This window comes from Ixodes scapularis, unplaced genomic scaffold (genome assembly GCF_016920785.2).
Source record: "Ixodes scapularis isolate PalLabHiFi unplaced genomic scaffold, ASM1692078v2 ptg000925l_1__unscaffolded, whole genome shotgun sequence".
Classification (NCBI taxonomy): Eukaryota; Metazoa; Arthropoda; class Arachnida; order Ixodida; family Ixodidae; genus Ixodes; species Ixodes scapularis.
Genome location: NW_024610070.1, coordinates 300,593 through 328,133, shown reverse-complemented (window position 1 = coordinate 328,133; position 27,541 = coordinate 300,593). Strand labels below are relative to the sequence as shown.

The window sequence follows — 27,541 nt, the reverse complement described above, 5'->3', positions numbered from 1 at the left end:
ATGGCCCGTGCAGCTGCTGCGATTCGGGCTGCTGTATCAACGGGAATCGGAGTGAGTCTGGTTGTGGGCCTCGTTTCCGCCATGGTGATGCCTGGGCTGTGCCCTACGCTCAAGGAGAAGGACGAGTTCGAAGTGAACAGGGTGAGTTCTCGAGGAAGTGCTCCAAATAAGATGACTTCGGATTCCATTCAAGACAGCCTTCAGGAGATTATCACGGATTTAAGCGGATTTAAGATAATTTAAGAATAGCCTCCCTCTCACTCTTGGGCACTGCTTCATGTCTGACCTTAGGCGAGCAACGTAAATAACCTCCGTCTCTATATTGCATTTGGTTTGTCCGCTGTACGGATTACATATGCCAGGGTGCCGAGTTACAAACATTACGAAGCATTGTCAAGGGGACTGTGCTCCGTAATCAAAAACTTTTGCGACGCAATAGCCACGACACGATATGTTGTACGTATCGTACTATATATAGTGTCGTGATTGGTACTTGTGAGAAGAAGGCCTAGCGGCTTCACCTCAGCTGAGAAACATTACCTTGTATGTATTATTAATCACATGTATCAAGTCGTGGGAAATATTCCTCTCTGTTTTCATTGCTGCGACGCTGGAGCTCCAGGGGTTTTGCCCCCATTTATTTGAAGACTGGGCGTTTTGCAGTAAGCTCTTTTTTATCGTACCTGGTTTCTTTTCAACAAGGTTCCTTTAATGTCCTCTCCTTGTGATATCGAAAATATGCAATACACACACAAACACACACACACACACACACACACACACATATATATATATATATATATATATATATATATATCCCAAAACAACGAAGCAAACAAAATGTTCAAAACACAAATAATAGGGGTCACAGAAGCGTTTTATAGATTTCTGTAAGCAAAATATATTAAAAAAATGAAAGCCGTTTCCAATTCCCTGTCACCCCGAAATAGAGCGCAGCTCTTGCCGAGGAGGAGGGGAAGGGTACTGAGGGGAGGGTATACCCCTTTTCCCTCATCCTCACCTCCTCATCCTGCCTGCTACCCCTCCCTCCAAGCGGCGTCGGCGTCGCCGTCGCCTTCGGCGTAACCGTGAGGTCTAGTGACCCTCGTGACGTCGCACGACTCTCGTGACCTCACGGGAATCACTTGACGTCATCGGGGTCACGTGACGCAACCGGGGTAACGAGACCTCACGGGGGTCACGTGACTTCACGAGGGTCACGTGGCCTCACGGGGGTCACGTAACGTCGCCGGGGTCACGTGACCTCATGGGGGTAGTGTCACGTCATGGTGGTCACGTGAGCTCACGAAGTCACGTGACCTCTCGGGGGTCATGTGACCTCAAGGGGGTCACGTGATGTCACCAAGGTCACGTGACCTCACGGTTACGCCGGCGGCGTCACCGACGGCGACGGCGACGCCGACGCCGCTTAAGCCGGAAACGGGCACCTAAGACAACAACAAGCCTGAAACCAGAGTCTTTCGCGATTTGAGAGGCTTCGTAGAATAAAGGAGTCTATGCTCAAACACGACCATCATGCACGCGAGGGTATTTGTGGCAGGTTTGCAATCGCTCGTGCTCACTTCACGAGCACCGAACGACTAAACGCCTGTCAAAGGTGCCATCCCGAGCATGCCGCATGGGTTCGAGGGTTGTCCTTGTCATTTGCCTCTGTCTGTCGCTGTAGTGGGGCACGGGCATTCGAGCTGCGCCCTAAAATCGCTTTCATCCTTTTTGAACCAACCCTCCAGTGTTTTAACTGTATTCCAGTCGCTTATCGGGTACCGCGAAGCTGAGGAATATAGGACATGAATGGGGCACGCGATTTCATAAGGAAATTGTGGGGATTGGTGGTTGAAAAACAATTCGCATGATTCATAATATTAACGCCTATATCCTAGCCGCTACCTAGTTTTTTTGCAGTAGAGCAGTATCTATGCTATTGGTTGATATTTATTTATTTATTCGTGTTTCCTGCATTTTAATGGTGAGGTGGGATTGTACTATTTTTTTCGCAAGGCATAGCATATGCCTGCGAAATGATTGTAAGGGGGTCATGATTATACACGTCGATGACACCTGATTCTAAAAGAAAAAAAAGATGTCTGAAGCATTTGAACATTTCAGAAAAGTTTCAAAATTGCTTCTCCGGACAATGAGGCAGATTAAATACTAAATCTTAAAAGCGTTTAAGTACTGTTACTGAACACGTTACTTTAGCTGTTAAGCCTAAATCCAAATATTTGAAAGAGGGGGGGGGGGGGGGGGGAGGGGGACCTTGATGCTGTATCTACATTCTTTATGAAATTCTGGGGATGGTGTAAATGTAGTCATTAATATTTCAGCACGGTCAAGTAACACATGACTTCATATATCCTGCACTTTAAAGAGCAGCTCATAAGAACATCACTCTAAGTTAGCTGACTGTTTTGTGCCATGAAATTTTGCTCTGCTCGTTAAATTTACGATGGTTCCAAAACGCGTTTGTTGTATCGACCACAAGTGGTTGGAAACGGACATTTACACGTTACTCAAAAAGTAACTAGGTAACTTTACTTATAACTCGCTCAAAGCGCAACTTAATATGTTACTCGTTACCGATTCTCAAAAGCAACGTGCTGCTTTACATAAAAAGTAGCTTACCTTTCTCGTTACTTTGACGACCAAATACGCAACTGATTATGTTTTATTGTGTATTGTTTTCTTTTCAGCACTTCTTGCACTTAAGCAGTAGCTATAACTCTAAGTTTTTATCAGTTATGTTTTCCCGCTTCCTTGAAAATGCATCTACGGCTACGCTGAAGAGTCGTTCTTGTGACGCGCTCGAAGGTACGGCAGTGTTGTGCTTCAGGAAGAGCTGGTGAATCTGGAATTCCCCTCTCTCTTTTGTTCTGCACGGTTCTAAAGTTCGAAGCTGGCAAGGGGTTCTGTCCCTTCCTGTGTTGCCAGCCTCCGGGTTTACATTCGGTCTCCACACGATATTAAAAGGTTCAACCAACAAACCTTATTGTGTTCGCTGGGTGAAGGGCATTCCAACCTGTAGACTTTAACTAACCTGTTCAGCGATAACCGCTGCAGTACTGTCATACTGTTTAGCTTCTTTTCGGGTTGTCCATCTGCCTTTTTTTACAATCGACGCATACTTAGGTTAGAATTACTCGCTACTTGGCCTTAAAAGTAACTAAGTACGTTACTTGTTCCTTTTCTAAAAATGCACCAGTCAACAAAAAAATAACAAGGTAAGAAGGAAAATACCTCGTTACTAGTAACACATTAGGTACATGTCTGGTTGCAAGCACATTGAGTGACAGATATTACAGTGGTATATATTGCGGAAGGTGCCGGATAACGATTCCGTGTTGAATATGGGGACTTGTCATATCTTTGAGGATAACGCTGGCAAAACATGTCTTTCCGGTGCAGTTCATGGGAACCTGGTTTGAAATCTTTCGAACGCCTTTCATCGTCGAGTACATGGTGAAATGCGTCAGGTTCCACTACTTGGACAAAGGTGAAGAACAAAGCGTCGCCGTCCGGCTTCTTGGTGAACGAACCACGTGAGCATATTGTACACATTTTTACGTGACAGAATTTTTAATTCAGCGGTGCAACATATGACTAGAAGATAAAGGACGTTTTTTGTCATTCAGTATTCTATTCCGACAATTATGAATAGCTCGCATGGAAAATACCTGCTACAAAAATTAGGTTGAAAATATGTTTACAATGATTTAAACAACCATAGATCACAACATGCAGGTTACATTTGCATTCCTTAAATGGTTGTCATATCAGTAGGTGGCACCGCCACGTTACAGAAGATGCCAAACGGTCACTTCGTATTATAGAGTTACTATTAAAGCACGGTTCGCTGAGACGAAATTGCGTTGGCAGTAGTCGTGAATATGCATGTTTAAAAATGTGCGACCGAAGATAATAAATAAAGTAGTGAGGTCATCAAGAAAGGTACGTCTGTTTATGATGAGAGAACCGGGCATGACAAAGTCAGTTATAAGCAAAATTCTTTATTTCACAAAACAAAGTGTTGCAAAAGAAAAATCAGTTATTTTTCATTTCTATACGATTGATGGATATGTGCTTCTGTTTTGTGTTTTAAAGTGGGGATGCAGGCGAGATTGTTGATGATATTGCCGTGCGCGGAGCTATACAAGTAGGCAGCACGCCCGTGGCCGAATGGTTATCGTGCTTAGCTTCCACGCCAAGGACCGAGGTTCGATGCATAGGAGCGGAGCATTAGCCCCAACGCCATGACGAGCAAGTGCCATCCGCCCACCAGAAGCCTCGTGCACCCTTCGAAGACCGACGAGTGGGGAATGGCCGACCGTCGCCCTTCTTGCTACCATTGCGGACAGGCCGGCCACTTAAACCGACGGTGCAGCTTCCGCCAGATGGCTTTCCGAGGGTTTGTGCCGAATTATCCTCGGCCCCGCCTTGGTGAGCGGCCGAGAGACGTCGACAAGTACCTGCTCCGATCGCCGTCTCCGATGTCGGCTGCTCCCCAAGGATTTCTTTTGCCGTCCCCGCGACGTCCAAAGTCAACACTTCACCGTTCCCGCCGACAAAGCCTGTCGCCCATACCAAGCCGGAAAAACTAATCGCGACAACTCCGGGAGGTGGAGTTGCCGTTCAGCGACGAAGTAAAGATCCTCCCCAAACATTGGAGGTCTCCCACTCTAACGACGATAGGCCACGGAAGAACGCCTCTGCGACGGTGCCGAACAACCTCAACATAGTTATCGATGGCCTCGACGCGACGACACCTATCGACACCGGAGCAGACTACTCGATTCTCAACGAAACGCTTTCGCCGCTTTCGAGAAGTTACGACTCTTTGAGATGGCCCACAGATACGAACAGCTGGAGTAAACCCATCATACCTGTCGATAGATTCACCGCTCGCGTCTATATTCATGGCAAAACCTGTCAGTTAAGATCACCGCTCCTGAGGACTGTGTGAGGGGCGCGCTATCTTCGGATTGAACTTCTTGTGAGAGTACGGTCTTGTCATTGATCTGGGAGCGAACAGGCTGAATATACCAATACCTGTCCCACCACCGGAGGAAACGGAAACGATATCATCCATGGTCCGTGTCGTTGCCAACCATGTAAACCTGACTCTGCGGTCAAGTGTTTCTGTCCCTGACGGGACCAATAAAGCTTCCTGCGTCGAAGTTCTGCTTGAGGGTAGCGTCCAGTAGAATCTAGGAAGGGGGCTCGGAGTAGCAAGGAGTGTAACAGAGTTGGAGACGGGCGCGCCACAGTCCTCATCACAAACGCCCGATAAGAACCACAGCTCCTTACGAAAGGTACCGCCATGGGCCACGTAGGGGAAATTCAGGACTCAGCCGTCATCACTTCACTTTCGGAGGAATCGAATTCATCGCCGCCCCAAAGAAGGTCACTGTCGGAATTGGGCATCGTTCTGAAACATCCTGCTAGAGAGCGACCGCGCATCCTTGAACTCCGCTGCGAGTTCACTGAGTGCTCTGCCACCTCCTCAAGGGCGGCACAAACAACGGTTGCGAAGCACCTCACTGTTACCGACGACGACGCGTTCCCTGTGCGCTATTCGCCGTACCGAGTCTCCATAGAAGAAAAGAAAGTAATCCAAGAACAAGTACGAGAAATGCTCAATGACGGCTTCATCCAGCCTTCAAGTAGTTCCTGCGCGTTGCCAGTCGTCCTGGTAAGGAAAGACGGACGCCGTGACGAAGAAGGACGTCTACCCGATGCCCAGAGTCGACGACACCCTGGACCGGCTGCGCCACACCTGATATTTTTCGTCAAAGGACATCAAGAGTGTCTTTTGTCAGATCTAAAGGACACACGAGACCATGAGAAGAGGGCCTTCGTCACGCCCGACGTATTGTAAGCGCTTAAAGTTATGCATTTTAGACTTTGCACGGCGCCCGCAACCTTTCAGCGTGTCATGGACACTGTGCTAGTATGTCTGAAATGGCGGAGCCGCCTTGTCTAAATAGACGACATTGTTGTGTTTTCACGAGATTTCGACGAGCACCTGAGACGCCTTCGAGCAGCACTACAAGCGATCAAGACTATACTGGATTCACACTCAAGTCGACAAAATGCCGTTTTGCCTATGACAAACTGAAGTTCTTAGGCCACGTCGTGAACAACGAAGGAGTTCGTTCTGACCCCAAGAAAATGCGGGTCTTAGCCACATTTTCCATCGCTACCGGACAAAAAGGCCGTTAGAAGAGCCCTGGGTTTATGTGCCTAATGTAGGCGCTTCGCTCAAGGTTTCGTCAAGCTTTCTGCGTCGCTCACGAATCTCAAAAAGGAAGCTGTGAAGTTCCAATCGGTACAAGAACAACAGCGGGCATTCGACGAGCTTAAGCAGCTGCTCGAGACGCCACCTATCCGCGGTCATTTCGACCAGTTCGCAGAAACGGAAATCCACACCGACGCAAGTAATACCGGACTGGTCAAAGGACAGCAGGGCACAAATCGAGTGATCGCTTACTTAAGTCGGTCACTTTCTAAGGCGGAGGGAAACTTCTCAACGGCAGAAAAAGCGTGCCTTTGTTGTTGTCTGGGCGATAACGAAGTTTCACCCGTACATTTACGGTAGTCCATTCCGCGTAATCACAGATCACCACTAGCTCTGCTGGCTCGCGAACCATAAAGATCCCCTGGACGCCTTGCTCGCTGGAGTCTACGAATGCAAGAGTTTCAAATGACTGTCGGTCGAGAGCCCCCGTCCGACTGTCTCTTGAGAGCTCCCGTCGAGTCACCACCTGCCATAACTGACGACGAGGAGAATGAAGGTTTCCTGGGCCCAGTCAAGGCAGCCGACATCGCAGGGATTTGGCGTGACGACTGCAAACTCCGTGTCATGGTTGAGCACCCGGAAGGCCAAGGAAGTGCCGTACCCTGCGTTTTTCCCTAAGGGTTGTCAAGCTTCGCCATTTGACTGGATGTTCTCTAAAAAAAAGGCTCCAGGTACACCTAAGCACTTCTTATGAGCTCTGAATGCGAAAGCATGTACATCCTTCCTCCGCTCCGCTCTGCTGGCAAGTGCTGCTACTTTGAACGTTTCGTGTGTGGCAGCGCCATGGGGTGGCCGGTCGTTGAATCAGACGCGCAGCGTCAGTTTCAACGACCCCATGGCCTTGCGTGCCCGGCCAGAGGGAGCCTCGTCGACGCGCGCCGGCCAATGGAAAAGAAGCCGAAAATTCATCAGCTTTACTCCGCTGCTTCGGGGTCGGGTAATTTTGGTGCTGTTGGTTAGCTTTGCGTCTGGTTTTATAACTGGGAGCTAGCTTCGATTGGAGAAAGGATTTAAGGTGCCGTTTGGCGCGGTTTCAAAGCTGAGGACGTCGGCTCGCTCCATGAGACAAATAATGCTTTCGCATTAAAAACTTCCGGAGCAGCAACCTGGCATGGCTACCAATAATACCTAACAGACTCAGGGAAGAAATCTTCCCAGCCTGCCATGACGATCCGACGGCTGGGCACCTTGGCTAAAGCAGCGCGCTTGCCAGGATTCGTGAAAAGTACCGCTGACCTAGGCTCCCAAGACCGTTCACCTCTATACTCGATCATGCCATGAGTGTCAGCGACGCAAGAAACCACCGACGAAGCGGTCAGAACTTCTGTATTCGATTGCCCCCGTTCATGCCGTTTAAGCAGATCGGAACGGATTTACTTGGCCCTATTCCGCCGTCAACGTCGGAAAACCGATGGGTAATTGTCACCACAGGTTGTCTCACGTGGTACGCCGAAACAAAAGCCGTTCCTTCAGGGCCTGCTGTGGAAGTTGCCACGTTGTTCATCGAGTCCACCGGGCTCCGGCACGGCCCTCGCAAAGTTCTAATTAAATATAGCGGGTCATCGTTCATGGCACACCTGATGCAAGAGATCTTTCATCCCAGCCAAACCAAACACCGGTGAACCGCACCGCACCGTCGTCATACTATTGGGATGACGGAACGCGTAAACAAGACCATCGCGGACATGATTTGATGTACGTAGACGTGGAGTGTCGAGGTCCTCCCGTATGTCACGTTCGTCTACAACACAGCTGTTCAGGAGACCCCCGGTGTTACACCATTCCATCTGGTGCATAGTCGCAAGGTGACCACGATGCTTGACGCCATGCTACCTCACGAACCAGCTGGTAACGGAAGGGACGACGCCCAGGTAGTTGCGCAACGAGCGGAAGTCCGCCAGCTCGCTCGAGTCCGAAGCCAAAACCAGCCCGCTAAATCCGTCGTCGGGACGTTCACTTTCAGCCCGGAAACCGGGGTGTGGACACCGACACGACGTCGTGGCCACAGTGAGAAGCTTATAAAGCGCTACTTTGGAGTATACAAGGTTCGTCGACGCCTCAGAGATCTCAACTACGAACTGGTTTCCGACAAAACGAATGCATCATCATGTGGCCGACGGCTAACCGAGGTGGTTCACGTCGTTCGACTCAAGCCCCTCTATGCTCGATACGATAGCAGAGGTTTTGTGTTCCAGGTTACTCTTCAGTGGATTGTTCCTTTTTGTTTTGCTTTATTTAGTTTTTGCGATGCATCTAAGCGATGAACTTTAAAAGTTGGCTTGCCGCGCTCACGCGCGCAGGAACCATGGGCGCGCAGGAGCGCGCCCATGGTCGGATGGTTATTGTGCTTGACCCCCACGCAAAGGATTGAGGTTTGCTTCCTGGGAGCGGACGCCCCTTTTGTTATTTCTCTAAGTCGAGTTGTGGAGAATTCGAGAAATCTGTTGCTTATTCGAAATACCAACCTACCACGCGCCGAACTTTCTGCGCCGATTGTTCCGTAAGCCCACGCGACTACATAAGGAGCTCCGTGTGCCGAACCGGTGTCCGTCTTTTGCAAGCGCTCGAGCAAGCGTCCTCGCCGACGCCCACGACGTCCTGTTATTTTTCTTTGTTATTTTTCTTTTGCTTTTAGTGGCACAAGTTCGCCATTAAACTTTAGTTTCTTTAGTTCTCGACCGCTCCATCATTCGTCACTTGTGAGAATATAACTGTAAACAGCGCACAAATAACAAAGACAAGGAAGGTGTATACGGGACAAGCGATTGACTATAAACGAATTATTTAATAAAAAGAGAAAAAAATTTCAAACCACTTATCCGCAACACTATCGCGCTGACACGTGCTTTGAAACGGCTACTTTATTCTTATGTAAACAAACCGCAGTTCGACTAACGCAAGTTGAACTTTTCTTTTCTATCTCAAACTCTTCCAGCAGTTTTTGAGTTTTCTCAACCTAGTTCCCCAGAATCATAATAAAGTAAAATTTTGGCTTACACATGTAAGTCACACAGTGTAAATGTAGGTGACCCTCCCACAGTTGGTCTCAGCGACAACGCGTGCTCGCGCGTTCGGTTTGTGACGCAAGGGCCCGTCTGTCAAATGTAGGCTCGACCACAGCTCAACAGTATTTGATACACCACGCCTACGAGATTTGATACACCACGGAGGGAAAGGGGTGTATCGAATCCCGTTCAGATGGGTTGTTGTTTCATCGACTGAGCGCGCGAGCACCCGTTACCGCTTGGATGAACTGTGGGAGGGCACACATCTTTACACTGTTTGGTTTGCAAATGTAAGCCAAACTTCGACTGTATCCACGATTTTGGGGGAATGTGGTGGATAAGACTCCAAGACAACTGCTGGAAGCCTTTGTGATAGAAAAGGAAGGGGCAACATACGTCAGTCAAATGTCGGTTAATTTACATGAGAATGACATAGCCTTTTCGAATCGCGTGTCGACACGATAGTGATATGAATGGTTATTTTTATGTTATTTTTATTTTTATAATTATTTATTAGGTATAGATGTGTGTTTTAACAGTATCTAGCACCTTTCTTTCGGTGAATCACGTTGAAGATTGCGATGTGGCTTGAGGAGTCGCAAGTTGCAGTTCTCTTTATTGCACCGTTGTCCTCGACAACTCAGTAAACATGTGACAAAAAACAATGAATTCATGAAATCTAAATTCGTATACTTTGTAAAGAGAGTTAGCGCAAGCGGCAATTCGATGGGCGGGTTTTATTTTTGGCGGAGTCAGATGGTCTTTGAAAGGGCGTTTTCAAGCGGTAGTTTTTTCATTAATGAATGTTTCAATGCAAATTATTTTGTAATTTATTTAACTTATTTTAAGGTTATATATGAAAAGAAAGAGTATTGGAGGCACCATTGAACTCAACTGAACCTAGTGGCTAGAATAGCAATCTGTCGAGGCAGTTTACATCGCCAGCTCTTTCGAGCTGATCGAATAATCATACGCCGTAGAGGACCAAACAGAAGGCCGCCAAGGCAGGTTCAAAAACAGGTTTAGCCTTCATGGGCCTTTAAAGAGGCACTGAGGCCCCAAGGTTGTATTTGTTTATTATCCAAAACGATGCAAGTTAAATTAATAAACACGCAAAAAACAAACAAAAAAAAAACACATCGCGAAAAACAATTCCCCCACGCACTTTTGTTGTTTCTGCAAGTCGAATTCAGGTTCTGTAAGTCGAGTTATTTTTCCTTTTTCTCTCCCGCTCCTCACCTCCTCACTTCGTTTGATTGGTGACGTCAAAAATATTTAAATTTAGAAGCTTTATAAACGACATTTTTTTTAACATTTAATAACGGCAATCGTTAAACATGTTTTCTAACGCAATTGCGAGCGCACTACGGCTTTTCTTTTTGAGATGCCAAAAATCAGAGTCTGGTGTGATGTCGCCTCCTTGATTTGTATCCTCCCTCGGAAACGTTGGTAGCGCTTGAGCAGATGATGATTGGTGAGTCGGGGAACCGGACTAAGAAACCGGTTTTTCCCGGTCCGCCAGCGCCCTTCTCTCCCGCTCCTGACGTCCTCGCTTCGGGTCGCGTTCATTTGGAGCGAAGGTGCGAAAGAAAGTTGACTCGCAGGAGACCGCAAAATTCTACTTCACTGCACTGGCGCGGATCGCGTGGGAACTTCAAATTCGGCCATTTGGAAATTGTTTTTTTACTTCACAAATACTGAATTCCCAAGTTTCTTTTGAGGCTAATGTCCCGGCATCGTTTTGAATCGTTTTGAATAATAAATAAAAAAATTATTTTGATGTGTCAGTGCCCCTTTAAGTTTTGAGTAGAAAGCATGAGATCTTGCGTTGCAGGAGGTATAGCCTCTGTATTAAAGACACAGCCTCACTACGTTTGTTGCTGTGAACAAATACGAGGCATACAAAATGAAAAAGAAAATAGCCAGAGTGCACGCGAGCTGGTGTAAGTTGAACTTGATTGTAAACCTGAGACTGGGACAGAAAAGAGAACACAACAGAAGGTAGAAAAAGAGGAGGCAACGTCTCAAACTCAGCTGCAATGTTTATTTCGTACACACCCTATATACCGCAACTCCAACGCCGTCTCTACAAAAAAAAAATATGATAAAAATATGACAAAAATATGACGCTTGCCGGGGGGTGGTGGTCTAGAATGTGACCCATTGTGTGAGTATTTCGCAGGCGAGGTCAAGGGAGATGAGAGAAGGTTTACCCAAATTCCCTTGTCCTCTTCTCATATATGTTTTTTTTGTAGAGACGGCGTTGGAGTTGTGGTATATAAGGCGTGTTCGAAATAAACTTTGCAGCTGAGATTGAGACGTTGCCTCCTCTTTTTCTACCTTCTGTTGTGTTCTCTTTTCTGCCGCCAGTGTCGGGTTTACAATCATGTTCAGCATACAAAATGTTGTTCAATAAAACTGGGAAGTCATTCGTAAAATTCTATTAAAAACTTGTTACATGATAACCGTCTGTCTTTCTCATTTAGGATGTCATCAATGTTCACAAGTGGTAATAGGTGAGTACACTTAGATGCTCAAGTAAATATTATAATCGATCATTTGAATTGTTTTAATAAGCCAATTAAAAAAAAAACAGAAAATAGGCGTGCTCAAAGATTTTTTATTTTATTTCATAGATTCTTACAGAATATAATTCACTGCACACCGTACTCCTTAATATATTTATTACGTAGTTGCAAGACGAGCACCTACTTTCCTTTATTATTTTTTTTTCATTCTCACGGCATCTATCCTTGTGTTAAGCCAATAATTTCGAATACACGAGAAGAAATATTTAGATACAAATGCCCCATAAATGACAACGATCTCGTTAATCTTAGGAGTATCCAAACACGAAAAAGAGTTGAAGCAGGAGAGGTTCAACGAGTTCCGTGTTATACGCGTACACATTGCTTTCAAGTCTACACCATGTGTGGGCACTGCGAGTGCGCAAAAACTGAATTCACGTGAGATAATGCATCTGCGCATGCGCATCGCCGACAGCAGTGCCACCGCGGTGAAGAGACGCCAAAAGAGTTGATTTTTATATTTTACTTGCGTATTTAAAAAAAAAAAAAGAAACGCATCTTTTTACGAAATAAAATAAACAAACTTACCCGCGCGTTTAGATTTGTTTACTTTAAGCTTCCATTGGCTCGTGTTATTTTTTTGTTTTATAGGGGAGATGAAATAACAATAGATGGCGAACTTTTAATGAGGGATGGAAATGCACCCTACGGGATCAAGTTAAAAGCAGGTAAGTAATATTTATTTGGCGTGTTCCCTATATATTAAAGTAACAGCTTTGAGATCCATGGGACTCAACTGATGCCTAAGCTCGAAAAAGTGAAATCACTCAAAATAAATGTTTTTTTCTTTGATCGGGACTACGTAGCAATACCTTGAAAACAGTAGCTCGGTTTTTTGTACATTTAATATACCAAAGTATTTTTTTAAAGATTTATTTTGTGTTGGATTAAGGTATGCATAGCACAAGGGTAGGCAACCTCTGTCTGCAGCGAGCCGAATCGGCGCAAATCGGAGATCGAGCCGGCTGTATCGAAAACTGGGGAAGAGGGAGGGGGATCAATCAGGAAAAGAAATTGTCCCACGATCAAAGTGACGTGCGCATTTTTTCTTTCTTTAGGCTCATGTAACCTAAAACGTCTCTAGTTCCCTTTCACTCTCAGCAGGAATTGTGATGTTTCATGTTGATTGGCATTATGTAAACATTTATATTTAGGGTACTGCGCATGGTAGAACTCCCTGGAGCTGCTCATTTGTCGTTTGTCATATGTTGAACTTTATGATATTATTACTAAAAATCATATGTTCTCCGGTGTGTACGTATTATGAAGAGTACTGCAATAAAAGCTGCTGCGAGATTTTAGTGTTGAGACCTTTGATTCAGGAAGGCCAGAGTAAAACCGAATGAAGTCGTTCCCTGGAAATTCATCCTACAATTCTTTTTTTTTTGTGTGTGTGTTTAGAATGTCAATGATTCCTATCTCACAAGCCTCCTAAACGTCGCCGAGGTCTGCCTTGAATACATTGGAGAAAATGCGAATTTCGTTTGAGTATTGAGCAAAATAAGGAAATCCTACTCCAACTCTGTTCAGATCGCGTTCTATCATACAAATATTTTCCTTATAAAATAGTGTGCTTCTAATTCTCACAAAATTATTTAAGAAAAAAGTTTGATAGGTTTCTTATTGATATAGATTCCCGGTGTTGGAAGACCTCGAGGCGCAGCTCGAAAACGTTCGCATATGGGAGATACCGCCACGAGTTTACGTTCACTTTGTAATTTTTCGTTCCTGTTATTAAGTTAGGGTGAAATATAATAAGAATATATCAATCAATCTATAAATCAATCAACCAATCACGAAATCAATCAAATAATGTTTTAATAAAGTGCCCCGAAAGAATCTGCGATCTCCTTATGGGTGCACTGAATCAACATATTTTGTGTAAAACTGCAAAAATCAGCACACATGAGGGAAAAAAAGCCTATTAAACGACACATACATATCATGCATAGAAGCCAGACGGTGCTACGGCCATGACCAATTATTAGGCAGAGGGGAAAAGGAAGCCAAAGCATCGAACTTGCCTCTAAACAACACGAAATAGTGCAGGAAACAGTAAAATAAGTTAAGGTGTGAACGTTTAGTGCTTTAACTCCGGTGCATTACTGTTAAATTTAGCAAAAGTGTCTGAAAATGAGAAATTATAGGTTCGTCCAATCCTCGACACGGGATCATTATTATTAATTAGCCGCGCATAGTTGAATGACGTATTTCGTCTCGTCGTTCTTAGGGGGATTTTCAAATGGGTTTCAGACAGAAATGCAGTGCAGTCAGTGATGCCGTAGATAAGTTTGTATAGAAATTGAATAGAATGTTCTCTCCTCCGCCGGAGAGTAGGAAGCGCCAAGCTACAGTGAACTGGGACGGCTAGGGTTGTATTCCAAGTCTTACCCAAATGGATCCGAGTTACTTGGCGGGTCGTGTCACGTGACAACACAGATTGAAAAGCTCTGGGCGCGGGTAGGTTTTGGAACGCCAAGGTACAAAACCCCTACCCTGGAGTAAGATCGAGTAAATTTTGGAACACGGCCTAGGTCATCGACTGTACTAGACGCGTTGCCTGGTACGTAACGATGTCCGTAGAAAGAGAAAACGACTTGTTCTGAACAAGTTCGATCCCAGTGAAATTAGTGGAACGAATTCCATTGGAAGGAACAAGGGTATATTCAAGGTGTGGTCGATACAAAGCACTGTAGAGTGGGAGAAATGTGCAAGGACTATTTACCTAGCGTGCGTAGAGCCGCACTAACAATGTCATCAATATGACTGAAGACACGTAATGTACTGTCCAAATACCACTCCAAGATCTTTGTTTTTGTTCACACCTGCCAAAAGATCTGAGTCAATGTTATAAAAAGATATAGTTTTATATGTCTCTCGAGTGTACGACACAACTTTTGTTTCAGCCTATTTAGCTTTAAGCCATTATGGGTGCCGCATTTTTTGGAAGCATTTATATTATTCTGTAGGAAGATACAGTCGCGTTCGGCTCGTACCTCTATAAACATCTTGGTATAACCTGCGTACTCTAGGAAAGAAGAGTGGTGAATCCCAGTTGGAGACATGATTAACAAAAAACGTAAAACAGAAGGATATCGAGAACAGAAGCTCGAGGTACCCCAGTTGTAGCCTGGTAAGTAGCAGAATAATTACCATTCGAGCTAACGAAACACTTTTTATCACGCGAGTGACTTTTGTGCCAGGAAAGTAACGAAATCTGAACATCTAGTTTTGACAGCTCGCTGGCAATATCTCAGAATTTACAAGGTGAAACGCTCTACTTAAGTTAAAGCAGGTCACGTCAAGCTGGCCTCTATTAGAGACGACATGAGCAGCTGTTTAAATGTAAAATGTGGAATTAGCTGTGGTCGAGCGGCACTCAATAACTACAGGTTTGCTAGGGATAAAATAATGTTTAAGCTGAAACGGTATTATATTGTGGAACGCTGTTTTGAACAGTTGCGAACCTGCAAAAAAAAGAAGCAATATAGGTCTGTAATCTGAAACATTTGTTTTGGAACCGGACTTATGTACCGGTACAACTTGTGCTGTTTCGGACCCGACGAAAGAAACGTCAGTGTTTATACCGTTATTAAAAATGAGTACAAGGACAGTGATGAGCACTGCACTATAGTCCTTCAATATGTCTGACAGAATGCCACCGTGACCAAAGGACCAAGGCGGCTTTATCCTCATTACACATTCATGTAATAGGTCTTCATATAAAATGCAGTGCAAGTTGCATTACGAAAGGCGGCTGGTGGGGAAATAATGGGAGTGTTCAGGGGACGTCTAAATACAATTTGGTAGTGGTAGGCATATATTTGACAAGCATTTATGGTCGAGTTCAAGACAGTGATCTCCTTCCCACCTTTCATCTGGGATCGAAAGAGAAAATATTTTTAAAACTCGTTAGGAGTTTGAGTTAAATGTAATTCAACGGAATTAACAACCATCTGATGATCACGCTTCATGATTTTCTTCCAGAGAGACCTGAAGCGCGGAAATTCTGATTATTTATCAAAAGAGATTGTTCTTTTTTTAATTTTTATGCGCGTGCAGCCTCTTATTTAATTAATTGCGCAATTCTAGTGAAACTAAAAAAAAGCCGAACCTAAAACATGCGGTTTATTTAACGGGTTGAACCGGTGCATCCCCTTTCGAACGATGCGAGAGAACTCACGAAAGTGTTTATCAATATCAGTGAACCAAATGATCGATGACCAATCGCGATCAGCAAAATTGTCGCAGAAACCAACATAATCTTTAGCGGAAAAATGGTGACTATTCACATCAGAATAATTATAATTCTAATAATATTCTCGTTTGGTGCCCCAAAATGCGACCAGAAGGCCGTCTATTGGGGGCATCAGCGCAAGCACAAAGCAGAAAAAGCAACACAACCTTGAATATTTTCACAGAAACCCAGTATTAAACAGAACTGCAACAAAAAATATATGATGTGAGCACAAACTCATTTAGCTGATGGCGATACCTTAAAATAGGAGTGCAAATGTCAGTGCGAAATGGCACAATGCTGATGTGTAGCGTCGCTATACGACAGTGTGGTGAAGGCACAAAGGATGAACGAACATCGAAACAAATAAAAGACCTTTTAGGGCGAATAGAACGTTGAAAATAACTTTGCTAAGAAGCTGATAGAAATAAACTAAACCAGTCGCAATCCTGACCAAAAATAATAAATCCCGGGCAGTCCTTCTGCGCCGATAGAAGACTCTACGAAAATCGTTTTTATAAATGTTTTGTAATTATAATGATCACGCCGTCAAAACTATCTGTCGTAAATAATTCGATAGCGTCTTTTCTGCAGATAGGCAATAGCTGAAGCCTAAGTCAGCGATAATTAATTTCAAATCACAGACGTGAATACAAGCCTTGAAATAACTGAAGAATTAAAAAGTTGTATCAAGCAATAGGGCTTTCTAAAATGCTTCGTCAAATGCGATATGATTCCTTACACACGCATTACAGTACCCAGTTCTAAATAAATACGATTTTTGAATGTTGAAGCATAATCGATGAACGCCCCAAGATCCCCCACAAAAAATACTCCTTTTATAGGATGGTAAAAAGTCTTTCTCCGAGAGGTACCCCGATATCAAAGGAGGGGGGGGGGGGGGGGGGGAGGGGGTCCGTCAGGCGAGACTAAACCTGGGGCACACTCAGTTATATTTATAAAATCTTAATCCGAGAGGGTCGAAACGAGCTTGTTTCCCTGGAGATTCGGGATACTATTTTGTTGCTTGAAGTTCGTAAAATATTGAACGTTAAAAGAGACAGTAGATTTCTGAGTAAGGTGGTAACAACTGGAGCACGCTGTGGCTGTTTCCCAGCATATCTTGGGGACATTGAAGTCACCAAGAAGCATGAGTTGCATTTCTCAAGAGCGCAAACAGTATTTTTAATAGCAAGGAACACATTAGCTAAGTTCATCAGGAGAGGTGTCAGGGGACAAACAATACGCACCCAGCAGAATACGCTCCCCATTCGCACTTCGCAGTTCCACCAACAATGGCTCAAAATATGTCTCAAGGTCAGGACGTGGAACGTATCTTAATTACGCATCAAGTTCCATCAAAACGCCTTACCCCGTCTTCTTCCTGGTCTAAATTTCGCGATCACGCCGGAATATTTCAGAATGTTGAGCTGAAAAAGACAGAAGAAAAAAAAGTTGCGGTAAGGCCAAGTGTCAGTGAGCCCAGGAATGATAGCGGTAGTTAAGGTTGCATTTAAAACAAACGCATTTGTTAGCCTTCGTCCAAAGACCTCGGACGTTTTGATTGTAAAAATCAGGGTAACTTATCTTTCTCGTCATCTTCGGGAAATCGCACCGTTTGGCAGACCGCTTCACTACTGCGGCTCTGAATAAGCTGGCCAGTGAATTCCTTAAAAGGACTGTCCTCTGGCCAGAGAACTGGATCGAAAAGCTTCTCCGCATCCTCGTCTGCAGCAGTCGCGTAGACATAGAAGTAACCCTTGTGCCGCATCTTGAGTCAGGTGCACACAAACTCCGAACGAGTACCGCTCTGCTCGATGTAAGCTTGGAGGCTTGGGTGAACACTGTTGGAAACGAGGTGTGTCACAAACACGGCCCGTTGTCGCAGTGGTTGGGGGGGGGGGGGGGGGGTGCCACAGGGATATTGCTGCTGCCGCGCTGCTCCCCCAGCTAAGGACGCTCCGGCTTTGAAGACTTTGGCCTTGTCTTTAGGGAGCCCCCTCCATTCAAGTGGGACCGGTCTTAATGCCGCGAATGGCCGCCGAAACAAGAATGGGGATGCGGAGCGTGCCCCTCTGAGGGCAACAGACACAGCGGCAGCACCCGACGCGCTTGGAGTAGCATCCATCATGGAGCGATGGGTGCCTCCTCATCCTCGCGCCAAAGCTGCCGGATCCTGACGGCTGGTCGACGCAGCGTAGGAAGCTGACTTCTTTCAGCCTTGGCTAGGTTCGAGACAGAGGCTTTTCCACCTGAATTTGCGGACGCATGATTGCCTGGTGCTGCCAGTCATGCTTATACTCTCGACAGAGCTGCGCGTTGTCATCTCTCGAGGCACCGACCTGGTCAGTGAGGAAGGAGATTTATTCTAGAGAGTTCAGCAGGGAGGCCCGTAGGGATTTCACGCCCTTGCTGAAAACGTAGTGACAGGAGGAAGTGGGCTTCTCGGGACAAGCAGAACCGGTGGAGCAGGGCGACTCGGAGAAGTGGGAGAGGGTCTCCAAGTTGCAGGGGACCGTGGAGACCATGCCGGCGCATTTAAGGCTAGAACAACCGCTAATCTTTCTAGAGCTTTTGCAGGTGAACGAGGGTATGCCGGATTGGAGAAAGTATTGATCGTTATTGGCGGCGTGCGCGAACTAAAGGGGTCGCTTCTCTAGCTATCTTCATCATCGTTTGTAGCCTCGCGGGTAGGAGACACCGTGAAGATCTTGGATTCTTCGGCACGTCAGCTCGCTTCATGCGCTGTTTGCGTAACACACAGTAAAGCCTGTTTCACGCGTTATGTTTATCTGATGAGGTAATACTTGTAGTAGGACATTTTACCAAAGCTTAAAAAGGTGGCAGACGTAGTCGTGCTAGCAAACGCTTTTGGCGCTAAGGTGTCGGAACGCTCCGATGGTAGTGTGCTGTTTCCTAACCCGGTACGAAAAGCTGGATAGTGAACAGAGAACATCCAGGCGCTTTTCCCTACTTCAACATCTATCGTGGTGAACAGGGTGCATTTTAATGATAATTCGGGCGAAATAAAACTGAGAAAGGAATGTCTCGTCAAATTGAAAATAAGAAAGCGAAGTTCGAGAAACTCTCGCGTGTGTAATGAACATTTTGGTGAAAGAAACTTTGTGTATCCTGTGGGTTTCAATGTGTTCTGTGAGTGATAGTCTCTTAAGAGTTTCAAGTTTGTTCCTTTTTAAATTTTGTAAATTAGTAAACACAGATTTCCTAAAAATAGCTTGAAGGAAGAAGCGGAGTTCTTTCGATTGAATTTCTGCTTATTTACTCGGTCGACGCGAAACAAGCGTGGCCCTTTCGCTATCGAGGTCTGTTATATCTAGTAAGTCAACACTTATGCTCCCCCCCCCCCCCCTGAAAAAAAATATACACTTTCTGCTAATGACTACCGCTTGTATGATTAATTTTTCTGACCCAAGGAATGGCGCATACTGCGCGATGCACTTCTCAGCGAGTGATAATATATTGGTAAACAATTCCTAGTAAAAGTATATAGAACAAATAATCAATCACCTGAATTTGCCGGGCCATGGCCGTCAATTTAAGAGGTTATGCAAATTTCTGCTTATCTTTCTAGCAGAACTTGCGATTTAACAAACTTCTTTGCCACGTATTCGATGCGGGAGGAGCTAGGCGTCAGTTGCTGACGAGCTTTTTCTCGGCGGCCGCTGTCGAGCCACACCTAGATAGAAGCGTTGACATACGCAAGCTCAATGTAGATAAAAAAAAAAAATCTGCGGCGCTTTGAAACACAACTGTGCACGTGCACAGCTAAGATGACAGCACGTCACTTGCTCTAGTGAATGCAAAGCCTTTTCCAACCAAAGCCTGCACAGATAAAAAAAAAAAAGAATCAGAGAGGCTGTGAATGGCTTTGACGCACCCCGCGCAAGCTGTATTGTGAAACTTCAGACTTGTTTTTGAATATTTTATAAGTTTTCAATCTGAAAACGCAACTCCGAAGCGCTGTCGTTCATTAGAAGGATCACACACAAAAAACATCATACACATTTTTTTATTAAATAAACCGTTTTAATCAACATGGATGCGAACTAACATATCGACTCCGTGCTATTACATAGCGCGTCGTCTCATCGCATCCTACCCGCGCCGTCACAGGAGAGCGCCCGCAAGGTGGCACCCCCAATGCATCTCGGCGCCAATAGCCGATTCACACGACGGACCGAATCGAGATTTTCGTCCGCGGACCGTGTACCACGTGACAGGCACTCCACCGATTCTTTGCGTTCATTAGCAGGCCAGCCTACGCACTCGGTGTGAGCACGACGCTTGCATCTAGAGCATCGTAGAAATTTCTGTATTCCATAGAAGCAGCGGGAGAAAATCAGGCACGCGTGTTCGCTGTATAAAAATTATAATTAATAATAGTAATATTAATAGAAGTATTATGAATTTCATTTCCCCTTCGAAAAACACCAATTGAGGAAACAACGATAAAATCTGTAAAACAGCTGAGGTTCTTGCGTCCGTGCAGCTCCAGAGGTATAACAAATTCAACATTGCAAGAGCAATAAATAGATCTCCACAATATATATAATATTGAATACAACTTAACATGCGAACCAAGAAAAAACATGAACCTATATCAATTTGAAAGAAGCCTTGGACAGCCAGGTTTTACTTTTTGGCGTCGGTGCCATGGCATAACGACGCAATTTGAGCGCAATGCGTGGCGGCGCTCGTAGGTTTAGCGCTTTGGCCCCAGTGGGCGCAAATGCTGGCACGGAGATGCGCTCTGACAAGAAACTCAACCACCTAGAAAATCTCCCAACTAAAGCAATCGTTCGGAACGCCGTAAATGGTTGCGCGTGCCTTGTACCATCGTATTATGCGCGGATTTATTACTTTCGTATCATTCGCATCAAATTTCTTTGTGAAACCGTACTTTCAAAGATAATAACTAAAATTGGGGTCACTAATAGCAATTAAGTACTAAATTATATTGAACGTTACTTATTTTCCTTAATAGGCCTCAGTAAGTGGCAAATGGGCTAGTTGGTACATAGTTCTTTTTGACAAGAAGCACCACAAGACAGGGACAGACATGATGAGACGCAACACAAAAGAGCTTCGTCTTGTGTCTCTTACTTTCTGTCACTGCATTGCGGCGCCTATCGTCAAAGGGAACCTTAATGGGTCCTTTGGCACAGACAACTACGACATAAACCATTTTTTTTCTCTGGTACGTATTTTCCGCACGAGTGATTTGGCCTGAATATTAAGTAAACACCCCGTGTAATCAAACTCAAGGAAATTAATCACCACCATTTTTTAGAACCACCTGAGACTGGTTGGGGAGCTAAAAAAACCAAAAGTGGAAGGGACAGGAAAGACGCCTTCTGTCTTTCTGTTCCTATCCCTTCCATTTTTGCTTTTTTTAGTTCTCCACCCAGTCATCAGGTGGTTCAAGAAAATGGGAAATCTACACCAGCTCGGGCCTGCTCCATCACAGTCTTATCGTTAATCGCAACCATCGAGATTCACTGAGGGTTTCATTGGGAATCGAACACCGCCTTACGCAATCCACAGGCCGACGCCTTTGCTCGGAACCACAAGCAGGAGGTGCAAGAGATCGCAAGAAGCTGACCAAGCCTGACTTGCGAAAGACAGTCCTCTGTGTTAGCGTGCGACTGTGCGACGAGTGATCTTAGCCCAGGAAATTTAGTACGCAGGCGACCGTCGGCGGCGTGCCATACTTAGCCCAGTAAACTTTGTTATCAAGCAACCGTCGAAAGTGAGCCATACTCACCCAGGTTACTGCCCACAGGCGACCATCGGCGACAAATTATACTTAGTAATGAAGCAATGGTGAGGGTGCAGGCTAGCTGGTGTAAATTGAGCATAGTTGTAACCCGAGACTGGGGATACAGACAAGAGACAAAACACAGAACGACAGAACGACTTACTTTGTTCATGACCGTTGGCGAGCGCAGCAGGCTCCAGAACGACGAGGCGTAGCTCCCCGCACGGATTCACATCATGGGGCGGGTCTTAGCGTTCCAAAGGATAGCGCATCAGGTTATGACGTCACATTTTTGAGAGAGAAGTTAATAGTTAGCGTAAAGAGCGCGATGAAGTTCCTGCTCCGGTGATTATACTTGGGGTACCACATGGGGCTCCTCGAAATTCAAGAGCACTGAACAATCGAGGCCCTACAGCACCCCCAATAAAAGCAGAAACCTTGGAAATCTTTTTTATTGAAGCATGCTCATTATACACGCCACGCCAAAATAAATTGAAAGTTGTCTTAATCATTTTTATAAAGCGGGAGGCCACGAGAGTCTGTCTTGTGTGTAGTGTATCTGAATTCATCCGAGGCCAAAGATTGCACATTAAAACAAACGCATAATGCACGTGCGACACATTCTGTTATCTCCGGGTATATCAAAACGTCCAAGTCAAGTTGTTTTCTTTGTTTCCACCAGATTTTCTTTCTTAAGAACACCGATATATTCCTAAATGTACACTCAGTCCATATAAACTGCATCAATTTCCTCCTTTCCCAAAGCGGGGTGGCGATTTACTCTTTAAAGGAGGCTCACATCTCTCCCAACTCTCTGTACCTCGACACATCAACTAAAATCAACTTTGTATAATTACGAATGGTTTGTGACTGGTTAATGGATTTATGGATATTCATGCCGTTTTGTCTTATGCTGACTGCACTTTTTTCTGTACTTTAATTATGCCTTGCACCATCTATCTCACGTTTTCTTAAGCAATTATGACGATTCGTATTTTTAGTTTTTATGCTCAAAGATGCGGCTAGGCGAGAGAGGAATCACACTCATTGAAGTGCATATTTTTATTCACTAACTATTTAATCAATACTATTGCCTAAAAATGCAGGTTTCCTTAAGACGTTTTTCGAATTCGAACAAAAAGCGAGAAGACATGGACTCTACTCTATTCACCGCATTCGGTGGGAGTTGATAACACGAGGGCACCGCAGTACTTAGTGCCCCGGTGGAATTACGGTGGTGTATTTTTTAGAGCGCAGCTCTTAGGGGCCCGTTCCCGGCTTGAGCGGCGTCGGCGTCGGCGTCGGCGTCGGCGTCGCCGTCGGCGTCGGCGTAACCGCAACTCTCGTAACCCTCGTGAGGGTTACGAGGGTTAATCTCATGAGGGTTACCCTCATGAGGGCCACGAGGGTTACTTACCCTCGTAACCCTCACGAGGGTTACGAGGGTTAGTTACCCTCAAAAGGGTTACCTTCACGAGGGTTACCCTCACGAGGGTTACTTACCCTCGTAACCCTCACGAGGGTTACGAGGGTTAGTTACCCTCAAAAGGGTTACCTTCACGAGGGTTACCCTCCACGAGGGTTACTTACCCTCGTAACCCACGAGGGTTACGAGGGTAACTAACCCTCAAAAGGTAACCATTTTGAGGGTTAGTTACCCTCAAAAGGGTTACCTTCACGAGGGTTACCCTCACGAGGGTCACGAGGGTTATGAGAGTTACCCTCACGAGGGTCACGAGAGTTACCCTCACGAGGGTCACGAGAGTTACCCTCACGAGGGTCACGAGAGTTACCCTCACCAGGGTCACGAGAGTTACCCTCACGAGGGTCACGAGAGTTGCCCTCACAAGGGTTACTAGGGTTACCCTCACGAGGGTCACGATGGTTACCCAGGTCACGTGACCCCTGGGAGGGTCACGTGACCTGGGGATACCCCCCGAGGTCACGTGACCCCCCGTTGACGTCATAGCCACTGATGACGTCATCAGTGACGTCACTGATGACGTCACCGGCATCCGCATCGTCATCGTAATCATCACTGATGACGTCATCAGTGACGTCACTGATGACGTCACCGGCATCCGCATCGTCATCATCACTGATGGCGTCATCAGTGACGTCACTGATGACGTCATCGGCATCGTCACGTGGCCCCAGGGCACGTGACCCCCCGACGTCACGTGACGCCCCAAGGTCACGTGACTTCCACAAGGTCACGTGACCCCCAAGGTCACGTGACTTCCCGCCCCCCGAGGTCACTTGACCCACCCCCCCCCCAGTACCCTTCCCTCCTCCTCAAGAGCTGCGCTCTAATTCGGCGTTACAGGGAGTTGTAAACGGCTTTCATTTTTTTTTTGTTCTACAGCAACGCACGGCAATCAAACAAGATTTTCCTTTGGATGGGTACTTGTAACACGTATGTAGAACCCTGTGCGCCTTGTAGGAAGTACTGCAAATAAAAAATGGATGAGAGACAAATAAAAAAGAAGACAACCGGAATCGCGCCGGCGTCCGCCGATAGAAGGCTGTAGCGAGCTTGTGGGCAAACAAACATCGGTGAATAGTGTATAAGAAGAATACACATAGGAATCTCTCTGTTAGCAAAATAACACTCTGGTTTCCTTCGCAGCCTCCTTCCAGTACTCATCTCCTATGTTAGTGCTTGATTCAGACTACAGCACATACGCCGTGCTCTGGGCTTGCGAAAACAATCTGATCAGTGGCATCGTGCGAAGAGGTAAGTGATTCTTGTTTAATGACATCTCATTATATTTATTCCATTATGATTAATTATCACTAGCTGGCCTGCACACGCACTGTTATTTCCTCACTATGACTGCCCCTATTTTCTTGGTGCTTCTTAAAGCAGTATTTTGTGTTTGTGTGTGTGTGTCTGTCTGTCTGTGTGTGTGTGGAATTTGGCTCACGAGATTTTTAAATAGAACACAATTGCAATTTGGCACGTGATGATCATGTTTAGCGCATAGTCATCAGCGCTATTCTGAGTTAATTTTAGCAAGTACATATTTATTAATGCACGGAAAAAACTATCGCATTGTTCATTCCTCACCCCAGTGATCCCACACAAGATGCGAAAATTCAAACGCATCCCTTCATTATATAGATGCATGTACAATAAGAAACACCATAAGCGTAATAAGACAAGCTCCCCTATTGCACCCGACAGATTGTATGCACAATATACGAATCACATAATACAACAAGGAGTGGAGATCTACTTCTACTTGTCCTTCTCTTTTTGAGGCTGTTTTTCCACCTCAACACACTGCACAACTTAAACAAAAATGTAGACGTAGTTAAATTTAGCTAGTTTCCTTTTGTGTGTCGGTGGTAGCAAAAATATATTCGTCTAGATAACTTATTTGCCTATATGAATTGTTTAAATCCTTTCAGATGACGTATAATAAGGATCGATACAAAACGAACAAAATGTGTTATTCAAATGCGAAGTTACCAGCATATGGCTACACGTGCCATAGCCGCACTAAATTGCGCTTGTAGGCTCTTGTTTTTTTAAAGCATTAAATAAAAAAGAGCTTCGGTCAAAGTCCACTGCGAAAATGTACCAAAGCAGCAAGGCTGACGAAGCTGTTCAGAAAAGGCGGCTCGTCTACGCGTTCCGAGCAAAATTGAAAACGATTTAAATAATTGTAAGAGCCTGAAACCTGTGGCATGAGATGTTGATGTATGTTTATGTTTTATCTCGGAAAAGGTTTTTTGATATTTTTTTTGATGTTTCAGAAAACATCTGGGTGCTGTCGAGAACTTCAACCTTGAATGCCACGATGCAAACCTTGATCATGGACCACCTCAAGAAACAAACATACAGCTCCTACTTTCTAATGCCTACCGAACAAAAATCATGTCGAACTTATGTTTGACCCATCACCAAGAACTGGAATGAACAGGCGGCAGTCTGATTGTATGATACCACCTGTATAATTCGAACACTTAACCGCGTTCCCGTGATTTGGCGTCAAGTAATTATTTTGTTTTACATGCACGTATTACAGCGTCTTACGTTTAGTGAGAACCTAGTGGGTAGTGCCACATTTAAAAAAGTACACCGAAACCCCAAAAAAAAGCCTGACTTTGTTTTACTTAATTCACCGCGCATTTTTGAGAACAAACCGCATGACTTTTTTCCAGGCATGTGAATTTCAATATATAATTCTTAACTTATTTTTGATAAATGATATAGCATAAAAAGGCAGGCCTTTTTATGACATCTTTTTTTCCCGTCTTTGTGCCTACCATGTGCACACTCTACAGTTATTGGCGCAAAGGTTTCCAAAGAGAGCGTTTAAAAGCGAGTGCCTCCCGAAAGCACGATCGGTCTCATCAGAGAAATCCCTCGCCTGGATTCAGGAGCTCCTCGCCTTCAAACGAATGCGTTGCGTGATACTGCGATGAAGCCGCATCATCATACTTTGTAAAAAAATGAACAACATTCTTTGACCTACTAGGAAATGTGGAATAAATTAAAACAAACAAAACACTTGCTGGAAGACTGTAGTGGCGTGGATGCGCAGCCACAAGCAGAAACAGATCTGGGGCACTGGACGCTTCGTGGATGTACATACCTGTTGGGGGCGCTCGTTCGTGAAAATTGGAAGTGTCTGCATAGGGTCTGTGGTTTTCGAAGCCTTTGTGTTTCATAGCTGAGCGAAGAATCATGTGTCTCTCTCTCTGTGTGTAGGGGGGGTTAAAATGTTTTATTTGGAGACTTTATGTGTATCCAATACACTTAATTTAATTGTTCAGATTCATGTTTAGACGAGGGAATGACTGCAAAGTCACTGTTGGATGTATTCAATTCGACAATTTCCCTGCAAAAGCTAACTTGGGGTACTCAACTTGCATCGCTCGGAAGTGATTGAATGCCAACACACCCGATAAAGAATGTACAAGGAAATATTTAGAGATATTTGCCTGCGTCGATCGCATTTGATATAAATAGTGTTTTGCTTTTTCTTTTTAATTTTATTTGTTTTTGCAGTTAAGCTGAGTGTATTCGGGTGGCTTATGAGCTTTGATAGATGAACGCATTATAAATATTAAATGTATAGAAAGAAACAGCTGGTGTCCTAAAAAAATTTTTATCTTTTAATACGTAAATTATATGGTCTTGACTATCCATAATTGGTTGTCCGGTTTCTTGTCTTCTTCAGACATGAAATGGTAACAGACGTTTAAAGCAGAACATTTCTCAATATTACATCTTGTAAGCACTATATTGGAAAGTGACAAGACGATTTTGAGAGGTGGGAGAGGAGGAGGGCCGAAGTCATGTTATTTGTTAAATTTTAGCTGAAGTACCCATCTTTAACAACCAAGAACATTTCAACATTGAGCTACCGAGAACAAAGTAAAAGGTAAACTTAACACGGATCTGCGTTCAGGTTGGAAGTGAACAACTTGGTTTCCCTCATCACTCCGACAACAATTAAACTTAATATAGATTCAATATACGCCATAAATATCTGCTTTAATAAAACTAATAAACAAGGAAAAACCGAATAAAAAATAGTTTTACACTTTTTATTTGGGAATTGCCCGAACCGATTCATGACCAAAATAGAAATCTAAATTATCTGG

General features: G+C 44.8%; 1 protein-coding gene across 1 annotated transcript; it reads left to right on the top strand.

Moving 5' to 3' along the window:
• On the top strand, nucleotides 1-25,824 carry LOC121047052 (lopap-like). Its single transcript, XM_040501903.1, has 6 exons — nucleotides 1-141; nucleotides 3,424-3,557; nucleotides 11,805-11,834; nucleotides 12,498-12,574; nucleotides 24,552-24,659; nucleotides 25,685-25,824. Exons 1-6 carry the CDS (start codon nucleotides 1-3, stop codon nucleotides 25,822-25,824), a joined length of 630 nt encoding a protein of 209 aa, XP_040357837.1.
• Nucleotides 25,825-27,541: the final 1,717 nt, after the last annotated feature.